General features: G+C 35.6%; 3 protein-coding genes across 5 annotated transcripts; all 3 read right to left on the bottom strand.

The window, feature by feature from the left end:
* Window positions 1–987: 987 nt before the first annotated feature.
* On the bottom strand, window positions 988–2635 carry LOC110413649 (cytochrome b5). Its single transcript, XM_021424550.2, has 4 exons — window positions 2488–2635; window positions 2281–2375; window positions 1507–1573; window positions 988–1394 (listed from the first exon to the last, which is right to left on the bottom strand). Exons 2-4 carry the CDS (start codon window positions 2365–2367, stop codon window positions 1132–1134), a joined length of 417 nt encoding a protein of 138 aa, XP_021280225.1. The 5' UTR covers window positions 2368–2375; window positions 2488–2635; the 3' UTR covers window positions 988–1131.
* Window positions 2636–3610: 975 nt separating this feature from the next.
* Window positions 3611–7281, bottom strand: LOC110414064 (protein SHOU4-like). Of its 3 annotated transcripts, none has more exons than XM_089783197.1 (4): window positions 6846–7281; window positions 6088–6247; window positions 4272–4470; window positions 3611–4172 (listed from the first exon to the last, which is right to left on the bottom strand). In XM_089783197.1, exons 1-4 carry the CDS (start codon window positions 7164–7166, stop codon window positions 3962–3964), a joined length of 891 nt encoding a protein of 296 aa, XP_089639323.1. In that variant the 5' UTR covers window positions 7167–7281; the 3' UTR covers window positions 3611–3961. The 3 variants fall into 3 exon arrangements, with proteins under 3 accessions (XP_089639323.1, XP_021280802.2, XP_089639324.1); XM_021425127.2 differs by having other exon boundaries at window positions 3619–4172; window positions 4272–4483; window positions 6092–6247; window positions 6846–7275; XM_089783198.1 differs by having other exon boundaries at window positions 4030–4192; window positions 4272–4483; window positions 6092–6247; window positions 6846–7275.
* Window positions 7282–14559: 7278 nt separating this feature from the next.
* On the bottom strand, window positions 14560–16070 carry LOC110413715 (homeobox-leucine zipper protein ATHB-7-like). The gene is made up of 2 exons (XM_021424644.2): window positions 15518–16070; window positions 14560–15424 (listed from the first exon to the last, which is right to left on the bottom strand). Exons 1-2 carry the CDS (start codon window positions 15872–15874, stop codon window positions 15065–15067), a joined length of 717 nt encoding a protein of 238 aa, XP_021280319.1. The 5' UTR covers window positions 15875–16070; the 3' UTR covers window positions 14560–15064.
* Window positions 16071–18375: the final 2305 nt, after the last annotated feature.

Raw genomic sequence — 18375 nt, forward strand, 5'->3', positions numbered from 1 at the left:
ACTTGTATGAAATAGTGTAGACCTCGTCAATATCTCGGGCTAACTATGCCGCGGAGGAACCAAGATACTGCCACAATCACATATTGGTGGCAATTTGAACCTCTGATAGAGAAGTAAATATACTACGGAAGTTGTTTGTTCAAGCAAGTCGCATTCGGAATGTGGATATAAGAGTTACTAATCTCCACTACGGGGGTATCATTTCGTGTTTAAAATACTAGATCAGATAGGGAAAGCATTGTATCTAAACAAGGAATCCCAACATATAAAACAAAGAACGTAGAAGCAGCTCTCATGCTGGCGAGTTTGTTTCTTCCCGAGAAGTTTCGGCATGACACTTTTTTGCGCTGTGCGGGATTTGGATATTTGTTGAAACAATCAGAAATTAAGGCAGTTGATGAGGACACGGTTTAGTTGGGTGCGGCCATCTGGATCACCTGAGATGGCGGTATCTACTCGAGCATCAAAACGGTTAAGAGCATGCATTGCCAATTTGCCAAAGGGCAATAATAGCTGGTCACTACACATTGGAAGTAGAAGTAATCAAATTTCCAACGTCACAGAGTGATGATTTCACGATAGGACAATTAACCTATACAAATGGATTTATCTGGTGATGGATGGATTAGCGAGAGTAAAAATATCCCATTTCTTTTCTCCCAGTTTCAGAAAAGTGGCCATCCTTAGTGTTGTCCTTCAGTCTTCAGCTAAAGCAAGCTTTCTTCCTTCCAACGTTTGTCCTTTCTATTTTCTTTTTCTTCTCTTGGGGGGGAAATCATTAAGAGATGCCTCAGATATTTGATAATGATGAGGTTAATTTAGTGGCTTCTATCTGCACGTGTAGACTCAACGATTGTGTTTAAGAGATGCCTCGATATTTGATAATCATAAGGGTATGCAAGAGGCATCAAATTCAGATATCAGTCACTTAAGTTATGGAAGAGGACTAAAAATTTAACAGGAAGGATCTCAAACAATAGCCAGAAATTAACAATGCCATATGCTAAGCCGTCATTATTAGCAACCAATGGTAGCAAGAGAAGTAATGAATATTACAACAAAGACAGCTTTCACCAAGCTTTTACTAAGTTGGCTCTTTTTCAATGTTCCATGATGTGAAAAGTAAGCAATCTAATCTTCAGCTTTTTCATTTTTGCCAAAGAATTGCAAACCAAATGCGAAACCCAAGATCAAGAGGGGTACCAGGAACTGTAAAAGCTTAATCAGAAAGCCAGGCTCATCGGGTTTATGAGTTACTGCTGATGTCTGTGCTTTGTACTTCTTTGGTGTGGGGACTGTGGCACCGTCAATCTCACCGATGTAGTATTTCTCCATCATCTGCTTTGCATCATCACTGTGACCTACATCCTCAAAATCATCCGTTGCATCTTTTCCTGCATATTCAGTTGTTCGTATTGGTACCAAAATCCAATGAGACGAATGAACCCAAGCTAAAGAAATATGATGGGCTTGCAATGTTGGTACAAGGCACTGATATAATCTTACCGCTAGCAGCTAGTAAGACTTCATCTCCTCCAGGATGCTCCTCCAGGAATGGGGTAACATCATACACCTAATAAAATAAATTGAAAAGAGAGGCAAACATGAAATGGCTGCCATCGATCATTCTTGCTGACATTGACTTCATTCTACAATTTCAGATAGAATTATCCCATTTGGAAAGACATGCAAAACCAGAATTCCATTTCACAATGCCATGTAAAGTCCGGCTATATTCAGCAGGTTAAAAAGTCAAGCAATAGATCAGGTACAAATAAACTAGCTAAGCTAACTACTCCAAAACCCTCTGGAATTTTCTTAACAGAAACAGCTTTGTTACATAAATCATGATTAGCAATGACCCTTTCTATTACCTATAATCTCAATTTCATCAGATATAAACCTTCTCCTCAGAACAAGCTTCCAATTAGTTGAATTTGGGATAAGTTTTATGTCTTATATTTCTCTTGTCCAACACAGAATTCCAAATGAATCAAATATCTATATAAATTTTAGTACTCTAATAATTCATAAATCTCCACCTCAGCTCTATATTCAGTTTTATCCAAAAGTAGACATGCATACATACAGATCGGAAACAAGATAACCCGCAACTTGCTTGCTTCCAAAAGTTCTAATCAAAAGGGGTAAATCCTATCTTTACATTGTAGTAATTATAGAGAACACAGTTCCAAGTTAAGATAAGATGAATAAAATTGAAAAAAAACAAAGACCCAAAAAAGGGAAACCACAAATCATATATATGAAGAAAAATCTAACCTTTCCAGAAATCAAAAGCCAACAGCCTTTCCTTTCTTTATTCTTTGCCACTTCTTCATAAGCAAAAACCTTTTGTCCTGAACCCATTTCTTCAACTACACAAAAGGAACAAAAAAAAAACCCAGCAAAGCAAAGAAATTTCACAGTGATAATTACAATAGAATTGAGAAAACAAAAATTTTAAACAGAGGATTTGAATATTCTTACATGTTTCAGAGGATGTCAAAAAGGAGAAAATGGAGGAGGAGTTTCGGGACGGCGTCTCAGAGAGAAGTTATCTTCTAACAAAACTAAAGCTAAAGAGTTGGCAAGTGCTGACAGTTCCGACACTAGACACGTGCTTCACAGTCCCATTTACGTACGTACATCTTAAAGGTCCCCTCTACCGTCTCTCTAGATTCTTCCTCTCCTGTCGATTTTTTCCTCTGGCACATGTTTGACGTTTAATATTTAACATTTATTTAATTTAAAATTTTCGGGATCCAATTTTAGAATCAACTTGATTAAGATTAAAGGAATAAAAAAAAAATCATCTCTGTTAAAATATAACATTAAAAATATAAAAAATTATAAAATTAAATAGTAAAGTTAAATGAAAAACTCCTTTTTTTCCCGACTTGTGTAGTTCAAAAATATATTGTGAAAATTAAATATATACTACTTATTTTATAAATATTTTGATTTATTAAGCTAAGGTTTAAAATTACCTAGTTGACTTATGAACATAGGGTGGTGAAGATTATAAAAAATGGTAGTTGTTAGTCATCTATGCTTGTCAAGCCGTCGTTTATCCATAGACGAAATAAATGTAGATTAGGTAATACAATTAATAGTATTCTCTTCTTTTTGTGGCTTAGATTAGTTTTTAAATAGATTGTAAAAGCATTTGAAATTACTATCCACGTTTATGTTCTACTTTCATGAATCTTAAAGAAAAGAAATATTGACTTCAAAGGCTTCTACTATATTACAATTAATTTTTTAAAATTCCTATTCCTTAATGGTTTTTAATATTGATTACAAAAAAATTAATATGAAGTGCCGTGAAAGTTGAAATATTTTTTTAATAATATTCGATAATAAAGGAGCTTAAAGGGTAATAATACTTCTAAGAATAGCACATTACAAGGAGCTTAAAGGGTTTTGCTAGGGATTTTTCTTGGGCCCGAGGGTTTAACGGGTTCAAACTTGGGTTTTAAAATGTCCTAATTTTGACGTCCACAGGTTGACGGACGGATCCATGAAGAAATTAAAATGGCCACGCCACGGTCTAAACCTAACCAAAAGTTGGATCCAGGCCCACTATGCCCTGGACGACGTTGAACAAGAAACACATCATGAGGCCTGTTAAGCACCAGTAGGAAAATAGTGTAGTAGACTGGATCAAGCGGATGCTGAAAGACAGTGTGAAAATGTCATATCGAAGGCCATTTTCTGTTTTTATTAACAAAATTTCTTGGTTGCATAAGGGCAAGGACCCTAGTAATTCACCCTATATTGCCTTGTGGCAAAAGAAAATGTAGCTGCAAGTGGTTGAATTATATAAAATAGGATGGAATTAGGACCTTTTTACCAGACAGTTTATGTTACAATTGAAAGAAACATTTTCACAAGAAATTAGCTTCATCATCCAAGATCTCCTAGGCTTAACGTAAATATATTCTTACAAATATGTCAGATGCTAATGTTCTCGGTGTTGAATGCAAGTCAGGTCAAGTGTAGGTTTAGTATCTGGTATCCCCAGGATCAGCCCATCAACATCAACTGGAAGAAGCAACCTTCGCCATAAGCATCCTGTAGAGATGATCTCTGGTGGCTGAACAATCATTAGAGTATCATTACTTTTGTGCAACATTCCTATTACAGTGACAGTGCTGCCTTCCTGTAAATACCTGCCAAAACTCATTCAAATCTGCAGTTTGTAAGTGTTAAAGTAAGCATGGGCCAAAGTAGCTAGAAATTTAAGCTCCTGGTCGTATAAGCAAAGTTACCCTTCTTCCAGGCGTAGTAGACGGGCTTCTGCAGAAAGGTTTTTCTCTCTTAACCAATTGCTCAAGTGAGGAGATAGAGTTCTGCATTGTCTTGTAGTATTGACAAGTTTGCTCTCAATGATCAAGGGGATAACTTCACAACCAGAACCAGCTTTTACAACAGCTCTGACACCAGACTTCTGATCAGTTATATAGAAGTCTGTAGAAAACCTCTGTCATGCAAAAAAGTCAAGCAAAATAAAGAAAAAACTTCTATTTCCATAAATAGCATATTTTCTAGATTCAAACTCATAGAAACTTAAAAGACAGAAAATATGGAGGGGTTTGAAACAATAACCTGTAAGTTTGGCAGGCTTAAATTCAGATGTAAATTTTATCATGTATAAAATTGGAATATAACATATCATCATAAACCAAAAAGTGGTTAGCCATTTTTCACATCCATTAATCAAAATTAGGGTTCACTCATGTTTATTCCAAAATTCTGAATTAGATGTCTCAGGCAATATAAAGAATTTCAGAACCTTTGGAAATTTTTGAGTGCTAAAGACAGAATGAACAACATCATTGCAACAGATTTTACATTGATCATGTGACAGGAAGTGATTCCCCACAATTTTGACAGAGTGAGGAATTAATTAGGTGGTATAATAGAAAGAACTACTAGATAGCAGCACCTACCATATCTAGCAATTACGAATCAGGACAATAGGAAATCACAAAATGATAAATTTTAGGAATACCAATACTAGATCCTTATTTCTAGAAGGTAAATGAATTGCAAGACATGTTTAATAGGCTTGAACAGCAGAGACAAAGAGTGAGTAAGAACATGTTAGGGAAAGAGGTCAGTGAATATTGAATGTGAACAAGCAAGCCGCTTTATACTAATTATTATAATCAAGAATAAAATTCCGAAAGAACAGATGTTATGGGAGATGCAGGTGAAGTTGGGTTGATCAAGTTTTCCCACCTCATTATTCTGCCAGATATTTAGAGAATAGGCGTGATAGAGAAATGAATACGATACAAATCAATGGCAATCTGGCCTCAAGCCTATGGACTCCCCCTTTGTAGACATGTAGATTTGGAAAAATATTTAGGCACCAAATACATGACACCTATAGCACACATTTAGCTATTACCTATAATTGTGGGGTTATCTGATGTCAATTAAAACTAGGCGAGCTTAAAATATACTCTAGTTAATCGACAAGTTCCAGAGTAATAAAAAGCAGAGCTGTTAGTCTTCAAAATTTAGCTGCATTGTATGATTCAAGACTGGGAGCAGATGAAAACAACATAGAATCAGGACAATTGGACCAAGGATGTAGAAAGGATAGTAGCAAGAAAATCAAGTGCATTGAATAGATGATCTCTGGGAATATGCAGTGGTATTAATGGGAACCAAAAGTGAGCCTGGAAAAATGAAGAGACTTTGTCCCACTGAAGTTCATTAGGCAGTTGTGATAATGAGAGGAAATATATAGAAAAGCAGATGACGCAGTGATGAATATAGTTACAAATATTTAACAGAAGATATCATTGTCATTAGAACCCAACGTCAAAATGGAGTGATGAAGCTTATGGAGGTTGGCAGGAATTGACTTTAAAGCATTATGCTTAAATGGGTATTACTAATTTCTAAACTTTGTAGTGACACACAAGCAGGGAACGCTGATTAAATGTCATCACCACTATCAAAAACAAAATCTAGCACAATTAACCGGTGAAACAAAATGGCATCAGTTTCAACCTCAAGTCAATTCAATAAGAAGAATGTGGCAGAAGTCAGTCCTTTAGTGATATGACTTACATACCTCACAGTATGCTAGGTTCCACTGAAAGCAAGATCTATTAACGTTAACCGGCTTCAGACCAAACTGTCCATATTCATACAAAAGAGTGGATGCATAGATACATCTGGCAACTCTTTCATATGAAGTTTCCAGAGACTGACTTCCACATGATGCTACCTGAAATTATCGACAATGAAAGAGAAAAAAGTAAGAAAAAAAAAAGAAGGCATGAAAAAGCAATAGTAAATATTTATTGAACATATAGGAGTCGGTGATTAGTCACAGGCAGGTGGATTGATATAAAAAGAGCATAATCATTTATACATTTTCAACTCTTAACAGCATCAGGCATATCAGTACATTTTCATGAAGGTCCAATTATCACACTATTCAAAGGGAAAAAGGAGATTATCCTAGTAAAAAGAAGAAAATTTGCGCCAGCTGTACATTTAGATGAAAAAGAAAAGAATTAATTATTGAACACTACTCTCAGTAGTCATCAACCAATTAAATTTATAAACGTTACGATCCATATTTATCATAAGATGAGAAATTTTTTTTTAAAATAAAAAACTGATTAAATCACCAAAAGCCTCAGCTTTATACAACACAAAGAAGTCACATTTTCACTCTGTTTCTCCACAACCCAAGTGCTCAATGCTCCACAAAATGTCATAAACAAATGGATCCCAGGAAAAATTACAAGAAACCCACAAATTATAACAAACAAAAGACAGTAAAAAAAGTAAACTTTGGAAAGGGTGTATGAAAGTACCCCAGTGATCTTAACAAGCTGTCCTTGACGTGCAAGTCGAAGATCAGAATCAGGGAAAGAGTTCAGGAAAAAACCAAAAGCAGCTTTGTTATGATGCCTCCAGTTAACAGCATTCCAAGCCAAGAAAGAAGCAACCAAAGCAGAGAGAAAGAGGAAAGAGAGAAGAAAAGCAGCGTTGTGGACCACGACAAGAATGAAGGTGGAGACAGACAGACCAATGAAGAAAAGAGGTACGAGAATGTAAAGAGCTAAGCTTGGTATGGGTTTGCAACTGTAGCTACTTTGCTGCTCTCTTACAGCTGCATTGGAGAGGTCGTTCATCACTCTTTTTCTTTCCCTTTGTTTCCTCAAGAGGAGGAAGACACCGTGGGGCTGAGTGAGTTGAAACTCCAAAATGCATATTTGGGAGGGCTTTTCGGTGGAGAAATAGACAGGCGAAAGGTGCAGCGTTCTGTTCCGAGTTAAGTTGGGCCATGGTCTTAAAACTCTTTTAAAAACTCGGGCCCAGCCCAAAGGAAATTAGTGATATTGGTTACGACCTTATTGCAAGAACCAAGCACCCCCGGATTCTGGTATTGTATATGTCTGAATTTGAGTTTTTTATTTAATAATAAAGATATGGAAAAACTCTATTGTTCTGAGCACTAAACAAGGTAATGCTAATGGTGAAAACAGGTACAGACCCCCAAGGATTCCTCCCTGAACTCAGAATGTATGGTCTCCATCATCCAAGACATAACAAAAAGAATCCCAGGTCTGGTCTAAATTCCTCTGATTCATTCATTGCCACCTTCAACTTACACCATCGATAAGAAAATAAAAAATTATGTTCTCCGTTCATTTTCTCTTTCAGCAACCAATTACATAATAGAGTAGCGCTCTATATCTTTTGCTATCAATTTCACTCTTAGATACACGGAATCTCAAACATAGAGTTTCCATTTCTTCACTCTTTGTTTTGGTCACCAACATAACTCAAGTGAAAGAAAGGAAGAAAAGAAAGGTTTATCTGTAATGAAACTGAGAAAAAAAGGATAAAACCATAACAGAGCAGGAGATATCATATACTGCTTTAAAAGGGCGAAAAACAAAACAGAGAACAAAAGAGAGGAAAACTTTTGATATAAACGATTCTTCTAATTCAACAAGAATCAAAAATATTTATACAAGCTATACAAGGTTAACACCTGTTAATATAAAGGGACAAATGTAATTGACCAAACAATGCACAAAGACACCTCATAAGCAGAGGTGGCTTAATACTTTGAAAGGCCTAAAACGATTAAATATTTAAATGGAGTCCTTATTGAGAAGAAAAATTAAATGAAGCTTTTTGTATTGAAATTAAAAAAAAAATAACCTTTAGTTGAAGATCATTGAAAGCATATTACTTTCATTGAAAATAAAAAAAATAATTGAGAATTGGAGAGTGATAAAAAATAAAATTTTATTAAGTATAAAATTAAAAAAATGAGAGAATATGTGATTTTATTAATTATTTTGACTTTCACATAAGTGAGAAAGTGAGATAAATAGTTGAGAATTAATAAAAAGTAGGAAGTGAAAGAAATTAAATATTTAATAGACACTTAATTCAAAAAATATTTTATTAATTACTTTAATTTTTATATATATTTAATATAATTAATTATGAAGCCTATAAAATTATGAGGCCTAAAGCAAGGGCTTTACTGGCTTTATGCTAAAGTCGGTTCTACTCATAAGCACTGGTATTACACTCTCAATAACTAATACAATTAAGCAAAATACATAATAAACAAAAGATTATAGTCAATGCATGCTTTAACTGTAGCACTCCTTAAAGCCTGCATCAACAACACACAATTTGGCTCTCAAATCTTCAAACTTGGACATAGGCAGAGTCTTGGTCATAATATCCGCTAGCCGATTCAATGAAAAACAGTATTCAAGAATAATCTCACCACTTTTTTCAGCTTTCCTGATAACATGGAACTTTACCTTTATGTGCTTAGCCTTGCCATGAAACACTAGATTTTTGGGGATGGCAATTGCAGACTTGTTGTTAAACAAGATACTCGTTGGAATCATTTGCATAAAGGTTAAGTCCTTTAAAACTTTTACTAACCAAACAGCCTGGTTTGTTGTAGCATTGGCAGATATGTACTTTGCTTCTGTAGTTGACTGTGCAACCACAGCTTGATTATGTGAATTTCAAAAAAAAAAAAAACTCCATTACCTAAAGAGAAAATATATCCAGATATATTTTTGGAGTTTTCAACACTCCATGCCCAAGCTGATCTCTTTCATTTTTTTAAAATACAAACCATGATGAATGCTGCCCTTTAAGTATCTGAGAATACGTTTGGTAGCTGCAAAGTGAACATCAGAAGGCTCTTTCATAAATCTGAATAGCAAACTTATAGAGTACGTAAACTCAAGTCGAGTAAAGCAAATGTAAAGAAAGCTTCTAATAAGACTTCTATAACTGGTAACATCTTTGAACCTAAAACCATCATTTGCAATCAGCTTTTGATTCACAACTAGTGGTGTCTATACAGAATTACAACCACTCACATGAAGCTTACTCAAAATGTTTCTGATGTAATTTCCTTGAGACACAAAAATGCCCTTGTTAGTTTGGCATATTTGCATTCCCAGAAAATAATTCATCAAGCCTAGGTTTGAGATTTTGAATTTCTTTTCCATCTCAAATTTAAATCTGTTAATTGTTGTTGTGTCATAACCAGTGAGAAACAAATCATCAACATATAGAAAGATTATTACTTAAACTTAATTCTCATGCTTAAGCACATATAGAGTAGCTTCATTGAAATTTTTTTCAAATCCTACATTCACCAAATAAGAATCAATCTTACTATTCCAACTGCGAGGAGCTTGTCTCAGGCCATACAAAGTCTTATGACTTTATCAAAATTAGATTCAATCTTGAACCTTTCAGGTTGCTCAACATAAACTTCCTCTTGCAATTTACCATTGAAAAAGACTGATTTCACATCAAATTGATATACTTTCCACCCAAATGCAACTGATAGAGTTAGCACCAATCGAATGGTTTCATTTGTGGCCACAGGAGCAACGATATGTAGAAAATTAATACCTAGTAACTGTGAGTACCTTTTGGCAAAAAGTCTTGCCTTATATTTGTTCAATGTACCATCAGAGTTAAACTTCTTTCTAAAAATCTATTTAACTTCAATTACATGATGATTCTCAGGTCTATCAACTAATGACCAAGTATTATTTTCATTAATCATATTAATTTCTTCCTGCATTACAGCCCTCTATTATTCAGATTTTGCCGCTGCTTGATAACTATCTGGTTCAGTTATAACCATCAAGCTTTTGTGATAAATATCATCAAGACTCTTTGTACCTCTGACTACATAGTGCTCATCATCATCAATATCAACATTCTAATCTGCTATATCTGCTATAGTTTCAACATATTCTTAAAGCTCAATTTTGAATGGAGATTCTCCTTTTTCTGATTCACTTTCATTCCAACTCCACTTAAAGTCTTCATCAAAAATAACATTTCTAGACACAATGACTTTTTTTGACCTTACGAGATAAACTCTATATCCTTTTGACTGCTCACTATATCCAATAAAAATCCTGTTACTAACCCATGATCAAGCTTGTCTCTCTAATTCTTAGGAATTTAATGATAGCAAAGGCTTCCAAAGATCCTGAGATGATCAACTGAAGGCTTTTTGCTATACCAAGAGTCATAAAAAGTCATTCCGGACAAAGCCTTTGCTGGTAATCTATTTAGCAGATAAACTATAGTATTTCATGCTTCTACCCAAAATTTCTTTGGAAGAACTTTTTCAAACAAAAGACATCTTGCCATGACAAGTATAGATTTGTTTTTCTTTTCACTTACTCCATTCTGTTGAGGTGAGTAAGGAATTGTGAGCTGATGGTGAATACCTTCAGCTTCAAGGAAATTTTCAAACTCTGTTGAAGTATACTCCCTACCATTGTCTAACTTCAAGCACTTCAGCTTTAAACTAGATTCTCTTCCAAATTTAGCCTTGAATTGAACAAACATCCCAAAAGCCTCTGACATAGACTTAAGAAAATAAATCCATGTGAATCTACTATAGTCATCAATAAAGATTATAAAAAATCTATTTCTAAATAAGGATTCTTGAGTCATAGGTCCAGCTACATTAGAATGAACCAAATTAATGTTAATTGACTAATTTTTGGTAGTTTCTCTACTAAATTCTAAGAGTGTAAATTCATATAATTATAACTACAATGACCTAGTCTTCTGTGCCAAAGTGATGATGCATCAATGTTGCTACTACTAGTTTACATACATACTTCAATTAGGTTGACATGAAAACACCTATTTTTCATTGGTACATTCATTAACAATTCACCAAAAGGGTCATATATGGTGCATGTATTATTCTTTGAAATAAGCATATAATTATTCTCCATCATTTGACCTACACTCAGTAGATTTTGTGCTATATCAAGTATTAAAAGTACACCATGAACATACCTCTGGCTTGAACAAGTGTTAATTCCAACTGTACCTTTCCTTGCAGCATTCAAATAAGCACCATTCCTTATTTTAACTCTTGATCTGTAATAAGTGTCTAGATCTGTAAACAAAGAGGGATTAGGTGTCACATGATTAGAACTGCCACTATTGAGAAGCCATTGCACATCATTTGAAGAATTGCTTCCAGTAGCTATAAATAGTTGTTCCTCTGAAACTTCAACATTTTCAATAGCACGAGAAACCTCTTTTTTTGCTTCACGTTTGTTCGTACAAACTTTTTCCACATGTCCAAACTACTTGCATGCATTGCATCTTACACCAAGCCTGTACCAGCAATATGACTTAGAGTAACTCCTCTTCTTGCAACGGGGATAAACTGGAAATTTGGTTCTTCTATTTTGTACTTTTCTTTCTTGTGAGCTACCTTATTGCTAATCTTTTGCATCACTCAAATTCTTCTTTGCTGAAGTATCAACAAGAGCATTTCTTTTCATTCGAACAGAAAAAGCTAAATCAGCTTTCTTAATCTTTCTGGTAGTTTTCCTTTACTCATCAGCCTCAAGAGCACTCACTAAATCAGTAATTGAGAGCTCTGAAATATCTTTCACTTGTTCTAGAGAAGAAACTACAGCATCAAACCTCTCTAGTAAGCTAATGAATACTTTCTCCACAACCTTTGCATCTATTAAAGACTCTCCCATCAATCGAATTTGATTCACCAGCTTCATCACCCTATCAATGAATTCTTGCACAGTCTGACTTTCTTTCATTCTTAGCATTTCATATTGTCTCCTAAGGTTCTATAGATGCATCTGCTTGCTTTTAATAGACCCCATGAACTCTTTTTCAAGTTTGCTCCAAACCTGCTTAGCTATTTCATACCTTATAATCCTTCTAAAAATTAACTCTATAATGGCTGATTGTATGAAGGATAAAACTCTGTATTTCTTTGCTACATCCTCCTCATATTGCTTCACTTGTGTTAACGTAGCATTTTCTCTCAATGCTGGTATTTCAAGATCATTCTCAATAGCATTTCAAAGGTTGACACCTTTCAAGAATGATTTCACTTTGACAACCCAAACAGGGTAGTTAGAGCCATAAAAAATAGGTGCATTTTGCTGAGTAACAGTTGAAGTTGACATCTTGATGAAGAGTGAACAATGGATATGTGGGAAAGAAGGTTATAAGTGGCTCAAAGATTAGTTATATCGATTTGATACCATGTAATGAAATTGGGGAAAAGAAGATACAACCATAATAGAGTAGAAGATATCATATACTGCTCCAAAAGGGAGAAGAAAAAATAGAGAACAAAAGAGAGGAAACTTTTGATATAAACGATGCTTCTAATTCAACAAGAACCAAAAATATTTATGCAAGGTTAACAACTGTTAACATAAAGGGGTAAGTGCTATTAATCAAATCATGCACAAAGACACCTCATAAGCACTGTTATTACACTCTAAATAACCAGTACAATGAAGCAAAATACGTAATAAACAAAAAATTATAGTCAATGCATGCTTTAAGTCTTAACATTATCTTTATCTGGTGTTTGTTTTATTTGAATGATGTCTCAACCATATGATGTTTGGTCAATTCCAATGGTAAGGGGTCCTGAAAACTTTCCACTATGAAGAAAGCTTAGACCCTTGATACTGATAGGAGGCATGATCTTTTAGTGCAGTTAAAACTCTATCGAACATATAGTAACTTGACATTGAAGGTTTATCTTTTGCCCTTTACAAGTCATTAAGTAATCATGTTTTTGGTTAGACTTTCAATGTCGTGGATTAAAATTTACATTTTTATATATCCTGTGCTCGCCTTCATTTCTTCATTTAAAATACCTTTGACTGTCAACACAGCGGAGTCCTGAACCTTGTTTTCGCATAGAACATCTGGACGAATCTCATAGAGGAGCTTGACTGGGCATTCTGACAAAATGATAGCTTCTCCCGCTGCAATTTGTACAGCATGGTCATACTTTGCCTGATCTTTGTTCAAGTAAAATTGTTATTTGATTTCCTTATTTACCATGGTCTGCTTTATGGTATGGTATTAAGCTGTGCTTTTGTGTGATCTTTTACCAAGAACATTTCTTTCACTAAATTCACGCATGAACTAAGCGATTTAAGGTTGTAAGTGAGGCTTAATGCCTAAAATAGTCTAGAGGCTGGTATAAAACAAGAGAACAGATATGTTTTTCTTTGTAATTATGTTTTAAAGTGTGGAATTCCAATATTTACAGAACTCTAAAGGCGGTTTCAGACAAAAAGGAAAAAAGGGAATTGTGAAGGTTAAGATTTGGGAAGCCATTTGCTTGTGCTGTTGATCATATCCAGTCAAGTAGTTAAATGACAAAGCTTGTTGTTCTAGTTAATTGGAAAGGAGAAGCAAAACTTCACAACTTGACATTTGATGCAAGCGTGAAGTGTCCTTTGTCCAAGCAAGCTCCCTTCCAGTGATTGTTTCGGGTTGTTTGAAAACTACCTTCGACTGGAATGCTGAATATTCTAGTGTAATACTTAATACTAGAACATAAATTGGATGTACATGGAGATACTGGTTGTTTTCCCATTTTGTTTCTTCAGGTGCTTTAAGGTCTACATTTGTCTGGACCGTTCTTGGATAATCCTTTTAGGCTTAAAATCTAGAAGCAAATTTAGATAATACTCCGACAAAGACATCAGAAAAAAAATCTGGATTTTCACGTATTAGGTGAGGAGATTTTGATCACTTCAACTTCCGCTATAGCTGTTGATTTCACAGACTGTTGCATTTTGGACCTTTTATCATTTACATTGAAGAACTGTGATTTTTACAACTTAATAGCTAGGCCTCAAATGGTCTGAAGCCAATAATTAGTTCATCCAAAAAGAAAATACTCTAATGACCGAGGAATTTACCCTTTTAATTCTTTGTAAGAAGTATACTACATGTCCTGTTTTAGATTCAGAGAGGACAGGGGAAGCTTATCTGCTATCAACATGGCATCAATTCATAGACAGCTGCATTTGAAGATTGTAGGGTGATAAGGATAAGCAACTTCTCATCCTCATTGGGTTCAATAAAACTACTGATCTTTTACTGATTATTCTTTTTCCTTATTGCCCGACCAGTCCCATTGAATCTCTTGCAGGATGAAACAATTGTGCAAACAACACACCACCACTAAAACAACAAGGAGACAAAGAAAATAAAAATAAAATTGGATTTGGTAAAATAGGGATTTGGATATCATCCTTCAAAGTTCTAGTTGAATGACCATAGGTCATGTTTGAGTGAACTCCTTGTTCAATCTTTCTCTGTCTCTCAGTCCCCATTCCAACACAAACATCCATATATTTTTCATTTCCGTCCTTTCAGCATACATAAGATCACTTTGAAGGCCTGCCTAAGTCCTACTGCCCATGATTTCAGACTAAACAGTGAACTCCAATTTTCTACTTCCTGGACGAAAGTGGCACACACCAGGGAAGCTGAAGTTAGATTTTAGACACAGGATGAATTGAATTCATATTTTCTCAGACCGCAAAACCTAGTTCTCTTCATCTAAATTTAGTGATATATTGAAGTGTTCCCCTCTCCCATATCCCCTACTTGCTACTTTGCCCAAAACCGTCGTGGGCTGTGTACAAAAGGAAGATTATTTGCATACATTTTCCTCCATAATTTTTGCTATTTCATTTGTTCAAGACCAAAAATCCCACCACTGATAACCACTACTGGACTGATCGAAAAGACCAACAGAATCAAAACTGCGCCAATCTTCCGGAGATGTTAAAGAACCATCAGCTGGTTCCACCATGTTTATAAGGCTGGGCTCTTCTTCTAGTCCAAAGTAGTCTGTCTTTATGGCACTATCATCATCCGACAGGACTCCTAGTGCATGTTCCGATCTTTCCATCGATAAACTGAGCTGCCCTTCAGAATCAGACTTGACAGCCTCTCCCTTTTCAGAGTCTCCGTCAATGCTATTCGTTGTTGTAACTTGTCCGCAACACTGGCCTTCCTCTATTGGCTTCTTGAGCAAATCGTTCAGCTTCTGCAACTGTTAATTAAGAGTTTAAAAAAAAAATCTCTGTTAGCCTCGTTCATTGCTTTCTTTCTGTGCAAACCAATGAATTAAGTAACTAGTACATACCTGAATAACTAACGCCTGCTTTTCTTTCTTTAGACTTTCGAACTTGGAAGCTAGATTGTTGTAACTGGCCTGTAAGATACTGTAATCTTTTTCAAGCTGCTTTGATTTCCACCTAGCTCTCTTGTTCTGGAACCATATTGCAACCTGTCGTGGCTGCAACCCCAACTCTCTAGCCACCTGCACCTTCTTCCGAGGCTCAAGCCTCGATTCGGATTCAAAGATCAATTCCAACGATTTGATTTGCTCATCACTGAACCTCCTCTTGTTCTTGTTCTTCTTCTTTTTGGTAGTTGTAACTTCATTCATGCTGGAAAAGGGCTCTGCCATCTCCTGAGTATATTCTTCCCCATCTAACATCTTTTGCCAGAATTATTCTTCCTAACCTACTGCAAATCTTTGTCCATATACAGCCTGGTAAGTACTACTAGACTGGTGAAAGAAAGGGTAGGTTTTTAGACGTTTGTGCCTTCTGGATGAGCTTGTATTTATAAAGCCTGTATGCAACCAAAGTATCTGTCTTGGTTTTGGGTCTGACTGGATTTCTAATTGCTATCTTTGCTTTATATCCCAACTCTATGGGATCTGATAAGTGATAACGTATAGTGCTTTTCCTCTTCGGCCTTGTTAGCATTACCCAATTTTCCATTCCATAATTCCTTATAGTTTTATTTTTATTTTTTTTCTCTTCCGGCTGAATCTTTTTATTTGATTAACCTGCGGGTAAGTTCAGGTGAGAGGAAAATTAAGCTAATAGAGATAAAAAGAAATAAGGTTTCATGTCGGCATCAAGTCCTAGCCGCCCTCTTTCTTAGCCCTTGTGGCTAGCTGGCTTAGTATATTTTTACATTATAATCATGTGTTAGCATCACTTCACATTTTAGATATTTGGCATTCTAATTCATTGTGGTTACAATATTAAAATCTACCTTGTCAGCATCATCGTCGTCACAACGTCATCTGGCCTTGCTTTTTAATCCTAAAGTGTCGGCTACATGAATCACGTTCCACCATTTATAATCCAATCCCATCTTTTAATTATACATATATATATATATATATATTGCAACCAACTATGCATCCTTGTTCGTTGGAGAAACCTGCCATGACCATCATCGTTTTTCCACATTTCTTGGCCAATTGTACACCGTCTTAATTTTCTTCACCTCATTGGTTTTTCTGTCTTCCTCTTCATAGGAACTGTCAAGGCTCGCGTCCTCAGCGGAGCCATTGATTAACTCAGCTCGAGCCAGATGAGTGGGTACGTTTAGTCGCTGTCTAAAAGCCCAATCTCAACGTACTCAACTTTGATTCTCCACAATAAAAAACAATTTTGGAAAACCCATCCCTTTATTTAAGACAAACAATTAAATAAAATCAAAGAAATACTACTAATACTCTTCACCAATAAAACTAGTTGCCTTTGGACAAGTACCTTTCACCTGTCACTCGTCATCCAACCAGCAATCGCCACTTGCCCTCGGTCAAAACTTCGTATCCGCTCACGTCGTCTCTTTGTTGGGAGTTTTAGTTGGCTTCCAGTGACGTGTCGAGAAATTTGTGGTTTTAATGCAGCGGACACGTGCCCCAGTTTTGTTCAATATCGTAGGTTATTGAGAGTCTGCCTGTGGGGACAACGTTTTCCAAGTACAGGTGTGTGTCTCACTTCGCTTTTTGCTACACCCTACCTGCTTGCCACGTGGTACCAACAACAGAATTTTTCCTTTTTTCTTTTAAGACCATCAAAGAGGAAATCGAAATTCCAACTACAAGCTAGAAGAACATAGGTTCTTCTTTATTGAATTTTCTAAGTTTTTAAAAAATAACATTTGGGTAATCAATGTTGGATTTTCAAAATAAACATTTGGTTTTAGTTGATATCAATCCAGGTGCATGAGTATTTTAATGGAGAGCCAATCAGAAAGAGACATTTAAAGTACAATTAGAAGTCATTAGGATCATATATACATCATCTAAAGGGAATGTTGGGAATGATTGTTTTTGCTTCAAACATTGTAGAGATTTTGATTTTCAAATCATTTTCTCTCAAATTTTGTCCAATCCGTCAACAATTGGACGCTACGGATTGGGTGGCTAATTACACCTTCAATCCCTCGTAAACGATACCCGTGAAGGAGGACTTCACCTTTATCAAAATTCAACCTGGCTTTAAACAAGCATAAACTCTTTAATGAGGTTATATGAATTAAGTCTTCTAGGACTAGATGAGAACATAGAAAAAAAGAAGGGAAGGGGTGGTAACATAGTGATGAAGACTGTATTTGATAATGACTTGAAATTTTATTTGTATTAGGCGAGGCGCGCTATCATTGCTTGATTAGTACGCATTTTCTTCCGTCTGGGTAAGATTGAAACAATGAACCAATCTATAACCTTGGAGTGGCAAAGTTAAGGATTATAACAAGGGATGTTAATTAAACGGTCAAGGGAGTTACACTTATTTGAGGAAGCTGGTACTTTTTTTGCCACATTGATAAAGATCAAAGGTCCCAGACTCCCAGCGAAGACGGCTACCGGGTCAAGATGGCAGAAAACGAGTGGGATGGGGCTGACCTTGTCGGAAAGAACACGTCCAATTTAGACTTTAGTGTTTTGGTATGTTGATAGCCTTAATCCTGGAGATAGGGAAAGATAGAAAGGATTAAATTGCAGTCGTAGTCAAGGAGTTTGTCGCTTTGAGTTTAAGGAATTTCAAAGCAATGGCAAGTTGCGGTGGTGGTTTTTACTTTTTAGAACGGCATGAAGTTCATTGAAGACGTCGTGGTCGTAAGATGTCACCTTAATGATTAATGCAACCGATGATAAGTATTACACTTGTCGGCTTTGGATGACACTCACAG

The sequence above is a fragment of the Theobroma umbraticum genome, unplaced genomic scaffold, assembly GCF_002168275.2.
Source record: "Theobroma umbraticum cultivar Fairchild unplaced genomic scaffold, ASM216827v3 scaffold_4.1, whole genome shotgun sequence".
NCBI classification, from domain to species: domain Eukaryota; kingdom Viridiplantae; phylum Streptophyta; class Magnoliopsida; order Malvales; family Malvaceae; genus Theobroma; species Theobroma umbraticum.